This window comes from Stenella coeruleoalba, assembly GCF_951394435.1.
Source record: "Stenella coeruleoalba genome assembly, chromosome: 18".
Classification (NCBI taxonomy): Eukaryota; Metazoa; Chordata; class Mammalia; order Artiodactyla; family Delphinidae; genus Stenella; species Stenella coeruleoalba.
In genome coordinates this window covers 8,512,839-8,528,271 of record NC_137164.1, presented here as the reverse complement: position 1 = coordinate 8,528,271, position 15,433 = coordinate 8,512,839, and the positions used below count along the sequence as shown (strand labels likewise).

General features: G+C 39.1%; 1 protein-coding gene across 7 annotated transcripts in view; it reads right to left on the bottom strand.

Annotated features, from left to right (window-relative positions):
• FRY (FRY microtubule binding protein) overlaps positions 1–15,433 on the bottom strand; it is a 425,215-nt gene that overhangs the window by 79,524 nt on the left and 330,258 nt on the right. For all 7 annotated transcript variants that reach the window (XM_079902875.1, XM_079902874.1, XM_079902876.1 and 4 more), the window contains 5 exons: positions 12,941–13,095; positions 5,482–5,581; positions 4,996–5,167; positions 659–915; positions 67–213 (listed from right to left, as the gene is read on the bottom strand). In XM_079902875.1, the coding sequence (XP_079759001.1) occupies positions 67–213; positions 659–915; positions 4,996–5,167; positions 5,482–5,581; positions 12,941–13,095 (831 nt within the window). The remainder of the gene's footprint in view (positions 1–66; positions 214–658; positions 916–4,995; positions 5,168–5,481; positions 5,582–12,940; positions 13,096–15,433) is intronic.

The following is a 15,433-nucleotide window of genomic DNA, read 5'->3' as shown; positions in this document are numbered from 1 at the left end:
GACTTGCAAACCGCTGATGGAACCACCGGCAGAATAATGACCACTGAACGTCAGAGGGGCACTCACATAGGGCAGGAGAAGCGTGTCGCTGCTAACCCCACACAGGCTGATCAGGAACTGCAAGGTGATCCTCAGGTTGTTGCTCCATTTCTCGTTGTTGGCTAAAGCATTCCAGGCATTTTCCATTTCTGGGCCAGGAACTTCATCTCCGTACTGTAACCAACAAAATAAAAACCGGCTCGGGAGACACACAGAAAAAACGTGAGGACGCAAAGTGTCCGATTAAAAGTCATTTTAAGGGTCACGGTCATCTCCAAATCATAAGAAGGGGGGAAATGGCCATTCATCAGAAAGATGCCACTTTTTAGGAATTTATAATGCACAATATTTATTCACATGATTTTTCAAATGTTAGGATGATGATGATTAGGATCACGATTAAAATTGTGGTAAAATAAACATAAAGTTTCCCATCTTAACCATTTTTACGTGTACAGTTCAGTGGCAGGAAGCACGTTCACACTGTCATGAAACTGTCACCACCAACCCCACCCTATTTTTGTGACTTTTAATGGTAGATGACACTTCCCCCAGGTATAATCCCGGGTTTCCTGGGATGTGGGAGCACAGGATGGAGGCATGATTCCTCGGAGTTTACCTTGGCTGTCATGTACATGAGGTTATTCAGCACCAGGGACGTAGCTTCCGGGGAGCCCCAGCCATTGCCTTTCAGCCCGTGAGAAGCCGTCCCCTCTCCTTCCCGGTCCTTGACGTCGTCCTCTGGGCTGCTGGGACTCGAGCCTGGGAGGAGCAGCCTGCTGTCCACCAGCTCGATGTTGTGCAGCCAGGGCAGCAGGTAGGTGAGCATGATCTGACGCCCGTTCGGGTGCGTCGTGGGAAACCGCTGGCTGACCTCTATAGAGGGAAGGGCAGTGACCGAGAGCCATGTCATCTCATCAAACTAAACCGAAAGATGAACAGCAACTGACAGATCCAACAGAGCCCTCCGTTTACAAAGCACTTTCATATACAGCAGCTCCCCAAGGCTTGTCCTCAAGACCCTCACTTCTCAGCAGGTGCTCCGTGGAGGAAAGTGAGAGCACAGCGGGGAGAGCACAGGCTGGGTGGGATGGGATGGAAGACCTCCTGGATTCAGATCGACTGCTAGTGGAAGAGGTACGTTAGGGTGGACAAAACAGGGGACTTGGAATCAGAAGGGCATGTGACCAGATCCCATTTCCTCAACCTATTAGCTGCATGAGACTCTGGGATAGTTCTTTAACCTCTCTGTTCCTCAATTTCCTCATCTGTAAAATGGGGCCCATCAGGTCCTGCCTTGGGCAATTGTGAGGATTAAAAGATACCATCACAATGTGTATAATATACTCAGCACAGTGCCTGTCATCCAGTAGGCTCTTAATAAACAGCAGTTACGATTATTATAACAATGACTTACCTCTCAACTATGCCTATATTTTACAAAGTGCCTTGCATGAAGCATTAGCTGTTAAAAAGTGAAATGCAAACTTCCAGGAAGAACAAGCCCAGCGTGTGGACTCATGTCCGTGGTGTCTACTTGAGAACTGACAGCTACGTGGCCAGTGTGCTTTCAATGCCACGCTTTGTTTTATGAAACAAGGAGTCAAAAGGGTAAAACTATATGACCAGCCCGGTCATCTCACCATTACTTCCTCTGATAGCATGTTTACATTGTTTCACTGCCAGCAGCATTTAATCTTACAATCTGAATAAGCTTTCTATAGAAATAAAAGCACAGCTTTATGTATATGCTGCAAGTTCTAAGTCATCTCCTACTTCTAATATTTATGGAAGAAACTGTTTTATCCTAAGGGAAATTAGAAAGCTTGGCCTGATGCATTTGCTATCATCCAGCGAGGCGTGTAATCTCATTTGGAGAGCTCATGCCTGCTACACGACAGAACAACATGGATGCCAGGAATTATACCGAGATAATCCACCGCATCCCTGAAACAGCAGCTTTAATTGATTTGGCCCTTTTCCTGAAATTAAAATGACAATTTTTTATTTTGAAGAATAAGAATATACTTAATTCTGTGCACAATAATCTGACATGTTATGCTGTTATATTTCACACAGGTCAAAATTTACTTAATTTCTAAACTTACATGAATGTGATGACTGATACCATGGATTTTTATGACACAAAAAATTTATTGGGACTTTGGAGAGAAATAAACCTTTCCAATCAGAGGGACAACTGCTTTAAGAATATCTGTCGTCTTTCAACAGCGGTATAAAAATCTACGTAGCAATAAGCACCTTCTATCATATTACTCATTTATGTAAAATAAATTTGTATTTATAGCTTTATATCTATAAAATTTATAAATAATTTGCTTATTTATGTTTATTTTATCTTGTCTGTCAGACATAAGGTCCAAGGGGGTGGGGATGTCTGTCTGTGGTATCCCAGGCACCTAGATCAGGGCCTGGATGTTTAGAGATGTTTTAAAGGGAAAAGAGAAAAAAAATGCCATGGCACACGAACAACCCCTCATTCACCTCTTTAGAAACAAATTAAATAAACGGTGAGACAATGGCAGTGGGATCCCGTATACATTTGCTGGCTTTTGGGAGAGACCTGAACAACTGGCCTGGCTATGTACAAGGAGTTAAGTCATCTGAAATTACAGGCAGTAAAAATCTCACCACAGGGTTTTTAATGGTAAAGGCAGTATGAACAAAAGCGAGGAATCTATTAAAACCTCATTTTTCCATGTTATTTTTAACAACTTATTCCTCATAAATCAAAATAGCCAAAAGGTCAGTTCTTGACAGAAAATTTAGCTTGAACTTGCAGCTCATTACATGAGCTTCTTTTCTTATTAAATTTGCTGGACTGTTTATCTTCTCTCTCCCCAGCTGTCAGTCTCTCCCTCTTTACGGGCTTCTCCCCCTCAGCCAGGAAACAAGCTCGAGTCTCGCTCATCCTCGGACTCTGCGTCCTACTACAGCCCCATCCTCTCTTTTTCTGCTTCTTTTTAGCCAAGCCCCTGAGATCTGGCTTCTGCCGCTACTTCTCCATGGAAACTACCGGCAGTTACCAATGAACTGTGCAATCCACAGGGTAATCTTTAGACCTTATCTCCTGGGATCTATAGGAATGTGGACTGCTCCACTCCGTCTCCCTAAGTCCTGTCTTCTCTAGGTCTCCATAAAACACACCTTCTAGGTGCTCTCCTTCTATAAACATGCCTCCCTTCCCTCTCTGCTCCCTCACCCTTCTTTGGCCTGGTCCTTAGAAGCTGGGGGTCCAGGTTCTTTCTTTCACTCTGTACGCTCTCCATTCGGGACCTCATTCATTCCCATGGTTCTGACCCCTCTGGTCTTCCGTGAGTCACTACCGCTGGCCTTCCCTCGACCCTGGCCTGTCTATACTCAGGATGTCCAACAGACGCCTACACTCAATAGCCCAAACAGAGCTCATGATCTCTGCCTCGGCCTGACCTCTTCTCCCCCAGTCGGCTCTCCAGGTGGGGTTATCACCACCCATTTCCCAGATATGGCACTAGGCACTCCCTTCTGTGCACTCCGCCCAGTAGCTCTTGACTCTGGTCTCTCCCCTCTGCTCTCACTGGGCTGTCCGAGTTCAGGTCCGCTTCATTTCCTCCTTGGACTACTGTCATCATTTCTCAACTGGTCTCTTCTCTCTAGATTGGGTGTTCTCTAATCCATTCACCACACTGCAGTCAGTCTTTCTAAAATGCACTCTGATCTCGTCCCCTCTCTTCTTGCTTGAAACTGATGAGTGGCTTTCAAAATCCAAGCAGCTCGCTTGGATGCCCTGCCTGTTCACAGGCTTCTGAGGGGTTTCAAGGAGCACGTATGTGGTCACTGGCCTACAAACTCCTTAGGGTACAATACAAGGCCTTCCAAGATTGACTTCTGCCTCTCTGCCTGTCTGTGACCATCTCAAACTTTCCCCCTTCCCTGCATGTTGTATTAGCCAAACTGACGACTACATAATCTCTCAAAGGCATCATTGTATTTTATGCCTCTAAGCCAATGCGTATGATATTTCCTTGGCCTGTAATGCCGTCTGCTTGCCAACTGCAATGTCAACTATTCATCTGCTTTGCAAATGTCTACTCTTCTTTCAAATTGCAGCTCAGACATCAACTTCTCTGGGAAGTCTTTTCTGATACTCCTGGCCCAGTAACTGATTACTCCCTGATCTTCCATCTCATACAGAGAATGTGCTTTTTAAAAATTGTATCATAATCATAGGATTGCACAGATTTATTACTAGACAATGAAACTTTGATGGGAGAGGCTGTTTAATTCACCTCCGTACTCCTAGGATCCAATCACAGTGCCTGGCGTACGGGTGGCACTCAGATCTTGGTTGAAGTGAATAAGAATAAATTTTAGTTTTCCAAGAAGAAAATTAATTTATCAAAAAGGTTTTCCTTGAGTCCTTCCACTGTTTCAGGCACAATGCAAGGATGTGACTAAGTCTGTTTCAGATAAATGGATTTTCCAAAACATGATTCACAAAGATTACGCGTAAAGGTGTGCCCCGATTCAAACTCTCAACAACTGAGACATGTGGCATTCAAGCTACTGATACATGTAGCATTCAAGCTACAAAATACCACCATCACCACCACCAGGAAACAACTTACGGCAATTATCTGTATTAGAAGTTATTCCACCCATATTTAATTTCTTTGGGAAATTTTACATACACAGGGTATGTAAAGTATTATGATTCATCTAAGCATCTTCACATTTGCCCTATGTTTATTTATACCAACACTATTTTAGATAAATACACTGTTTTAAAGATATTCTAGAATTTACTTTTATACGTAACCGAACTTAGCCCAGAGTAATTTTGAGCTACAAATTTAGCATCAATAATTTTGATTCTAAATTACACTAGAATTTAAAAAGTAAGAACACTTAGAGCAGAAATGATCACACATGTCATGACTGACTATCCCATGGTACCTGAGAAGAGAGGGAGAGTGAGCTCGGGGTACATCCTGGCCAGTTCGCACGACAAGAGGGCTAGTGACACGCTGTACAGGGGCGGCAACGGGCCGTGTGTTCCATAGAGAATACTTCCTGGTCTTTGTTCAGCTACTTTCTTCGAGTACACAAAAAGCTTTGCTTCAAGGATCTATAAAGAAGTAGTAGGAAAGTAATAAACAGTATGAAACGACATTGGCTTGCTATCTCAGGAGTATTTATATTGAATAAAGTTTTGTAATAAAAACTAATGAACGAATATTTTAATATTGTATTAAAGGTAAAGCATCGGCTGCTTCCTATGTTTACAGAAGATTAGGTAATTGTTTTCTCACTCATCATATCCACCGGTGAGATGCAGAAATAAATAAATACGTCTCAATGAATAGCAACCCAGTAGATCAACTACCATTTCTATTTTCTGTGCTCGAGGATGGACATTTCAACGTAGTCAAGGATACGTGCCTGCATGAGCTGCATGGAGAGTTCATAAATCTCTCTGTTGGTGTCAGAAGCCTTGAATAGAACGAGGTTTAACAATGTCACTATGTCAAAGGGATAGTTCCTAAAAAAAAATAAACAGCATAGTTTAGGAGACAGCCTGGCTAGTAATCTTGATAAATCATTACCTCTCAAAATTCTACATGGTACGCTGACCTCGGTCACACTTACTAAAGACATTCCCAAGCCCATGTGGCCATTCCCCCACCCCCCTCATTCTTTTGCTGTTTATTAGCAGGTGAAGGGAAATAGCTCTATTTTGGGTGAAAACTGAATATAGTCACACCAGGATAAATGAACACAAAAGTCTATCTACTGCAAATAGATTTCAATGAGAACCGAATACAAGAGGAAAAGAAGAAGACAATATGTCTAAATTTCTCAACAGCTCACTGACTTACTATTTTCATTCAATCTATCTAAATTTATTAAACACCAAACATCTATCAGAAACGACTGCAAAGTACAGATGATACTAAGTTAGTAAGGCTGGTGCCCTCCCCTAAGGAAGGCTTACGGTTTAGTTAGGGAGACAAACTGTACAGTCTAGTTATGATGAGCTGTGGTGGGATTATCCACAGCATGAAACAGAATCCCGACAAGGGACACCTACATCAGACTTGGAGTTAGAGGAGGCTTTTTGAAGGAGGAAACAAGTAAACTAAGCCCTGAAGCGCCAAGAGACATGGTAATTGTTAGCAAGGCCATGGAAGGGGGAGCATGGTGCAGAGAGAACACCATTTTGAAAGGTTATATATGAAAATACCTCTCCCCCGTTACACAGAATTTTAAACGTAAATGTAATTATACTACCTACATGTATTGTTTGGGGATTCGCTTTTTCACTGGACAGTGAGGCTCAGGCTTTCTAGTAGCTGGACTGTGTTCCATAGTATGGACGTACCATAAATAACCACTCTTGTAGTGGATGCTGCGGTGTGCCACCTAGATCCCCCTTCAGGACTGAGGCACTCAGTCTCCCACTACAGTGCTGCAGTCTGATACCTTTGGCTGAATAGCCCTCTGGGAATTGCCTAGGCCAACGTCATGCCTACTCCCCAGGAGCACCCCTGTGGGATTGGCTGAGGTTTCTTTCCTCTGCCCAGTCCTGTGTCCCTCACTTCCCCACAGATGTTGATCTCAAGGGCATTCCCTCATAAATTTCCTGGACTCAAATCTCTACTTCAGAGTCTTGCTTCCTGGGGAAGCCAAACTTTGACATGTGTTGACGGACATTTAAAGGTTACTTTCATTTTTTTCACTATGATAATACCACAAACACCACATGTGCAAGAATTTCTTTAGAACAGATTTCTAGAAGAGGTCATGCAGGGTCAAAGGGCACATTAAAATTCTGACAGATACTGCTATATTGCCCTCCAAAGTGGCTTTACCAGTTAGCACTCCCAAATGATTGCTTTTCTAGAACTTTAATTTTAAGTGAGCAAAAATGCATGAGGTTGATGTGTTAGGTGAGAAACTGGGCAAAGCCCCCAAATAATGGTGGTGAGGATGATGATAAACAACGGATGACACTTATGTTATGATGTGCTTACTTTGTGCTAGTTATTGTACCAAGTCCTTCATCTAGATTTGTTATTTAATCTTCACAACAAGCTTGTGAGGCTTAAAGAAGTTAAGTACTTGCCAAAGGTTAGGGAGAAGTAGTGGAGTCTAGATTCCATCCTGGATTTGTATGACTCCAAAGAATTCAAACACTTATCCACAGTGCTATCAGCCTCTTGGACACCTCACAATAGATCATTTCATGGCCAGGCTAATTTGGAATTCTTACAAACTGCAGTATTTGGAAACAGACCTTTCTGACTGTGAAAATAGAAAGGTAACTTTCTTCTGAGCCCCATAGTAGCAGAGACATCTTACCTACATTGCTGTCTCTGACACTGGGATTTAATACATATGTTTTTAATATAAATAACCACTGGAAACTACTAAGGATCACTGGGGATTTAAAGGCAGTAGAAGGGTAGACGAAGCCTCCCTCTTATGCAGGGCTATGCACTTGACTGAGTAATTAGGGAATTCAATTAGCTGCTTAAGACTGAGCTACAGAGTTTAAGGGGAACAACATTGAAAGAAATAACACAGATACAGAAAATGAAAGAAACCCAGAGAAGGAAAAAATTAGAAAGCTCTCAAATGAGTACAAGAGCATAAATGAAACATCTGTACTTAGATGTTTAAAATAGGCTTAGAAACCAAATGTCACATTTTTCAGTATTTAATTATTCAATGTAGGCAGTGGAAGGGTAAAAGAAATAAAGACAGCTGTGCTCATACAGAACAAAAATAAAATGGTAGGGCTTCCCTGGTGGCGCAGTGGTTGGGAGTCCGCCTGCAGATGTGGGGGGTGCGGGTTCGTGCCCCGGTCCGGGAAGATCCCACATGCCGCGGAGCGGCTGGGCCCGTGGGCCATGGCTGCTGGGCCTGCGCGTCCGGAGCCTGTGCTCCGCGGCGGGAGAGGCCACAACAGTGAGAGGCCCACACACCGCAAAAAAAAAAAAAAAAAAAGGTAAAATAAATATGAAAGGTAAATATGGTTCAGAAAGTAAACAAGAAATAAAACTGTTTTTTCAATCGGAAAGAGAGGAGATTTTGAAGAATTTGAGAAATACCCACTAGCTCTGGCTTAGAACTAAATGACGAAGCTCAGAATAATTTTATTCTAAAGAGAAGCAGATTGTACCAGCTGATATGATTACATCATAGCTCTTTGCCTCCAATAGCTGTTGAATAATAATAGTGTTTACAGGGTGCTTGCCATGTGCTAGACCTTAGGTCAAGAGATTGGTTTTACTTAATTCTTACCCTAACCCTATTATCACTCCTATTTCACAAATGAGCAAGCATTTGCAGTAACTTGTTCAAGAGCACACAGCTTAATGAGAGGCAGAGCTAGAATTCAAACTCAAGACAGTATGTTTCCAGAGCCCAAATTCCCAAGCTCTGTGCTCTCCTGGAATTCTCCAGCTGAGTGACACAACCAAATGAGGCTCTACGTCACCAGTTAGGGAGTATGACTGAGATTCATGAATCAGAAGCTTCCCTTGTCTTCCTTGGCAATAGATGGATGCTATTCCCTTAAGAAATGTGGGGCATTTACTTTTAAGGAATCAAGTTTGCAGTGCCTGATTTAAATGAGCAAAGATTTATAGACAGTTAAGGCAAGGCAGACGTGCAAAGAACAATGACAACAAAAACCACCTCCAAAAATAAACCCAACAAAATTCTTTAAAAATTAAAACTTTGATCTTGCATGTAATTCTAAGGCATCTATTAACTATATTCTAGTCGTATGTTACAGAGTAAGAGTAAAAACAATGGCATTCTTAAGTATTTAATTAAATATGAAGAGAATTCTGTTGAGTTAAGCTAGTGATTGGAAGCGGTCCATACTTTTAATATAGAGCATATTATTTACCTTGATTTATAACCTTGGAAAGCCATTTAATCTCTTTCTCAATTTCCCTATCTCTTCCAAACTGATATAACTTGGAGTTGAGGGGAAAATTAATAAGAACACATACAGAACCCAAACAGTTATTTGAACTAATGCTGCCTGACAGGTGAGCTATTTTCTTTTGTGCTAAATTATAGTACTGAGCTGCATTTAATAGATTTTAATCAAATATGAAACATACCTTATGAAAAATGCTTCAAAACTAATATTATTAGTTCTACCATCACTTTCTACTTTTATACTCACTTCCCCTGGTCCTATTCACTTTCCACTCTGACTTCCAAATCTCTCAACGTCACCAGAGTCAGATCCTAGTTATAGTTACAGTTATAGTTTTGACTGGAGACCAGCAAGTTCACAACACACGCATGTGTACACACACACACACACAGAGTCATTTGGAGAAATAAACTAAAAAGAAAAATGCAGAGAACCATTTTTCCCATTATCACAGCTCTTGAATATAAGGATTGATATATTAACTATGTAAAAATTGTTTTAGTTCTAAAACTAAAGGTAGAAAATTTTAATCCACAAGAGCATTTTTAAAATGTGAAATCTTTTAGGTATTTTAAGGTCAGTTATAAGTGGTTCCTAAATAAATGAGTCTGCTTATAAACTGTCATATTCCTACAAAAATAAATACAGCGTATGATCATTCTCATTTGACAAGGAAGAGGTAATTCTTTTCTTTACAGGAAGAATTCTTCACTTTAGGGTATGTCTTGTTGCAGGAGTTACTGCACAGACACCTTGTTTGAGGAATTTAAAATATGATCCAGTTTATGTATGATATTTTAGGAACAGATTATTTCATAAATTATTTAGGTGTTTTTTAGAAGCAAACTTGCAAAAAACAAAGTCTAAAACACCAGAATTGCTTTTGAAAAAAGTACTGAAAACTGAAGTGCGAGGACCGTGCAAACAAATCTGGAGGCTTATCCACACGACACAGACTGAGAACTTACGGGAAAAGAGGGCAAATTTAAGCCACAGCTGAAACGTGAAATTCTGAACGTGCCCCGTGATGAGAAACGACCACCATTTACGGTCACATGTTGGCTACGGCCTTGGCAGGAGGTTGCAGCCATGGCATTGCCTGGCCCTCTGACCTTCCCTCTGAACAGATGAGTGTTGTGAAGTAAGCTGATAGGCGATACGTGTTTAAGAAATCAAAATATTTTAGGATGCTATCTTAAAAAATCTACTCTAAACATAGAGGGCTTTATAGCCTAATGTTTTTGTGACTGAGATATTATTGGAATTGAGACTATATTGCTAAAGTCATAAAACATTTATTTGTGCTCCCTAAAAAAAATACTTAGATTTATCCAGAGGAATGCAGTGTGATATTTTATGAGAGGGCCATGCAATGAAATAAATGTGACTGGGATAGTTCAAACCAAGTTCACTGGGAGAAGGGCAGTGAAGAGAGCGAACTTTTATTACTCTCATTTTCGTCAAATGAATCTATGGTCTAAGTCATAGATTCTAAATACATTTTTAAAAATCAAAGAACAGAAATTTATTTCTAGAATGCTGAAATACCCGAAAATAAAACAACACTCCAGAGAAAGAGACTCTTATAAAAAATGTTATTTTGGTAATATCCAATAGGATAAATAAATTACTTAGTATTGCTAACATCAAGAAATAAACCAATGGAAAATCAGACAGTTTAGATTACGTTCATCTGATATGACTTTTATGGAAGTTAACATATATATATAATAAAAATTTAACTACTAAGATTATGGAAAACGAAAGCTTTAGACATGAAATGTCATCTACTATCTTTATAAAAGAAAGAAAAATATTAAAGAGAAACTTGCCTCTTTAAAAAGCATGTTCATTTTAGGTTGATTGAAAGTAGATGTCTTCTAAAATACTGTTCTTATTCATTTAGAACCATAACAGGTTGGAATTTACAACTAATTTACATTTATTCCCGTCACCCTGTAGCTCAAGATAGCTATTTAAAATGCAATATTTAATTAAAAGGGACAATCAACAGCCTATATCAGTCCTTTCAAAAATAAACTTGATGACATAAATCACAGCAAGGTCCTTTTTGACCCACCTCCTAGAGAAATGGAAATAAAAACAAAAATAAACAAATGGGACCTAATGAAACTTAAAAGCTTTTGCACAGCAAAGGAAACCATAAACAAGACGAAAAGACAACCCTCAGAATGGGAGAAAATATTTGCAAACGAAGCAACTGACAAAGGATTAATCTCCAGAATTTACAAGCAGCTCATGCAGCTCAGTATAAAAAAACAACCCAGTCCAAAAATGGGCAGAAGACCTAAATAGACATTTCTCCAAAGAAGACATACAGATTGCCAACAAACACATGAAAGGATGCTCAACATCACTAATCCTTAGAGAAATGCAAATCAAAACCACAATGAGGTATCACCTCACACCAGTCAGAATGGCCATCATCAAAAAATCTACAAACAATAAATGCTGGAGAGGGTGTGGAGAAAAGGGAACCCTCTAGCACTGTTGGTGGGAATGTAAATTGATACAGCCACTGTGGAGAACAGTATGAAGGTTCCTTAAAAATCTGAAAACAGAACTACCATACGACCCAGCAATCCCACTACTGGGCATATATCCAGAGAAAACCATAATTCAAAAAGAGTCATGTACCACAATGTTCATTGCAGCTCTACTTACAATAGCAGGACATGGAAGCAACCTAAGTGTCCATCGACAGATGAATGGATAAAGAAGATGTTGCACATATATACAATGGAATATTACTCGGCCATAAAAAGAAACGAAATTGAGTTATTTGTAGTGAGGTGGATGGACGTAGAGTCTATCATACAGAGTGAAGTAAGTCAAAAAGAGAAAAACAAATACCGTATGCTAACACATATATATGGAATCTAAAAAAAAAAAAAAAGGTTCTGAAGAACCTAGGGGCAAGACAGGAATAAAGACACAGATGTAGAGAATGGACTTGAGGACACGGGGAGTGGGAAGGGTAAGCTGGGACGAAGTGAGAGAGTGGCATGGACATATATACACTACCAAACGTAAAATAGATAGCTAGTGGGAAGCAGCCGCATAGCACAGGGAGATCAGCTCGGTGCTTTGTGACCACCTAGAGGGGTGGGATAGGGAGGGTGAGAGGGAGACACAAGAGAGAGGAGATATGGGGATATATGTTTATGTACAGCTGATTCACTTTGTTATAAAGCAGAAACTAACACACCATTGTACAGCAATTATACTCCAATGAAGATGTTAAAAAAATAAAATAAAATAAACTTGAGCTGCCTTCTCTGGATTTCTAACACATGATAAGCTCTTCCTTGGGAGTAGCTTTTGCAATATGGGGAGGCTTCATTAACCCTTTCGTCTTAGTTATGAAACAACTTCTTTCAATAAATCATAGAACTGAAATACTCCACTGAGTGACTAATTTACATAGCTAGGGCACTGGTTTTAAAAGTACAATCCATGGAATCCCAGGAGACACATTTTCCTTTCTTTTTTTCTTTTCTCAAGGTTTGGGCAAGAGAAATTTAACATTTTTAGGTTGCTTCCCGAGTTTAGTTTGGTCTCAAAATGGCTGAAGTGCTTACAGTTCATACCTTTCACAAACATTTCTAGAAATTCCTTTAAGGTATCTTTACCATTTTCAAATCCTGCTCTAATACTTCATTATAAATTTCCAGGCAATTAAAAAAAATTTCCAGTCTATAACTACAAACCATTCTCCCAGTAGAATGAGAAAACAACGTAGCTGTAAACTTAGAGGGAATAGGCTATCTGCTGGGGAAAGACAGGCCATTTTGTATTTCCTTAGAATTTGCTCTGTTCAAATATCTGCAAAAACAGTCAGCTCTCAATTATTCATACGATGAAGAGTAACCTTAATTGCACTTGCCGGTGCCCAGTACCTTCCACTTAAAGAATTCGTACCTGCTTCCACACACAGTTGCTATGGCTTTGAAGCAGCCGGATGCGAGTTGGTAGGAACCAGTGTAGCATCGGTCAATTGCCCAATTGAAAAGATTTATTTGGTCAGGATTTAGTTCCAATAGCAAGACAACAACTTCACAGCCAAGTTGATGAACCTGAACACATGGAGGAAAGCAACCATTCACGCTTAATGAAAGATTATTCAAGGGAAAGACACAAAATCAAGCTTAGCGAATATCAATTGTGTAAAAGGAAAGCGAACACTGAACATTTATCTTGATTACTTTTATTCCAGGAATTCCTCTTTAAGAGGATGCAATGTTGCAACTGAAAACTGAAATGTATAAACTAAATTTGACTCAGTGTAAGTCTGTCATATAGGCTCCACTCATTCTCGATTTTTAACTCTGAAAAGGTGATAAAGACTTCATTGGCAATGTTTCTTTTTTGTATTTAAAATATTTTTGAAAAATACATGTATTTGGTTTAAAAAATTTAAATATATGAAAGTAGAGCCTTCATGAATGCCAAGTCTTTTAAGGAAAAAGATCAGAGGGAATATGTTTATGAGGCTTAATTACTAAATATATGGTGTACAGCTTAGCTGGCAATCTTTTAAAAAGAAATACAATATCAATAAGCTCTTTTTGATCGGAGACTTTCATATGAAAAGATTATCATACTAGATAGAATTAATAGGATCATTAACTGATGATTCTTGAAGCTACTGTTAAATACTGGATGGTCCCATTTGTCCAGGACAAGCCTGGTGTCTGGAGGCTATATTCCCCTCAGAAAGTAACATTTTCCTGCCTCTTCCTGAAGTTGTCCATTCTCCTGCCAGTAGCAACAAGGTGGAGAAGGAAAGATTATGCCTTGTTTGTTCTTATATTATAGGGTATGGGCCCAGATGGGAGCTATATTCTTTTCCTTTCTTTTGCTTTTTTTTTAAACTAAAAATCTTTATTGTGTACCAAAATTACCATTTTTTAAAATTAATTTTTATTGGAGTATAGTTGGGGAGCTATATTCTAATTGGATGGTCAAATATCAACCTAGTTCCCCATGGGCTTAAGTACTTAGAAGCAGATAAAAGCTGGTGATACTATTGCAAAGGACTTAAAAATAACATCTCATTAAAAACTTAGTTCAACTTGAAAGAAAGTCAGCAAGTTTTTATTGTGCTTTAGAAACTTTATAAAATGTAGATAGTATAATTCACAAGTAAATGGTGAGTTATGTTAACTAAACACACTAGTGTGAATACCAGAAGAAACCAGATCACCAGCACCACTGAAGCCTGCTCTGTGTATTCTCTTCATCACTAGCCTCTCTTCCTCAAAAGTAACCACTATCTGGATTTCTACCACCACTGGTTAGTTTGAGCTGTTGTGAACTCTGTGTAAATAGAATTATAGAGTATATAATTTTGTGTCTTTCTTTCACTCAACTTATGTTTAAAAGTCATCAACATTTATTCGTTTTCATTGTTGTATAGTATTCTAATTTATGATTGCTCCACAATTTATTCATTCTACTACTGATGAACATCTGGGTTGTTTCCAGCTTTTGACTTCATAATACTGCTTTGAATATTTCTATACATGTCTTACATTGCACATACTGGATAACCTCTTTTGTAAATTGCTTAAGTCTCTTGCTCATTTTTCTATGAATGTCTTTACCTTATTTATTTGTAGAGGTCCTTTATATATTCTAGATAAGAAGTCTGTTGGCTTTATGTTGCAAATATCTTTTTTTACTCTACAGCTAGCCTGTTTACACTCATAATTGTGTCTTTTGGCGAACAGAAGTTATTAATTAGTCTCCCCTTATGGTGAGTAATTTTTGCATCCTATTTAATAAATCTTTCCCTAACCCCAGGGATTAAAATAGCCTTCTGTTTTATTTCCTAGAAACTTCAGTTTTTCAGCTTTCACATTTAGATCTACAAACTATTTTGTTTTCAATTTTTATTTTATATTGGAGTATAGTTGATTAACAATGTTGTGTTAGTTTCAGGTGTACAGCAAGGTGATTCAGTTATACATATTCATGTATCTATTCTTTTTCAAATTCTTTTCCCATGTAGGTTATTACAGAGCATTGAGCAGAGTGCCCTGTGCTGTACCGTAGGTCCTTGTTGGTTATCTATTTTAAATATAGCAGTATGTACATGTCAATCCCAAACTCCCAATCTATCCCTCCCACCTCCCATAACCATAAATTCGTTCTCTAAGTCTGTGAGTCTGTTTCTGTATAAACTATTTCTTCTTTTTCACTCATGATATCTTATTTTTTCTCTTCTAAAACACTGGCTAGGATCTTTAGTATAATGTTGATAGAAGTAATGAAAATGGGCTTCCTTGGTCATTCTAGTCTCAGAGAACACTTTCAATATTCACAATTTAGTGTGATGTTTACTACTGGGTTTTTTTTGTTTTTAAAGACACCCTTTATCAAACTAAGGAAGTTCTTTTTTATTCTTAGTTT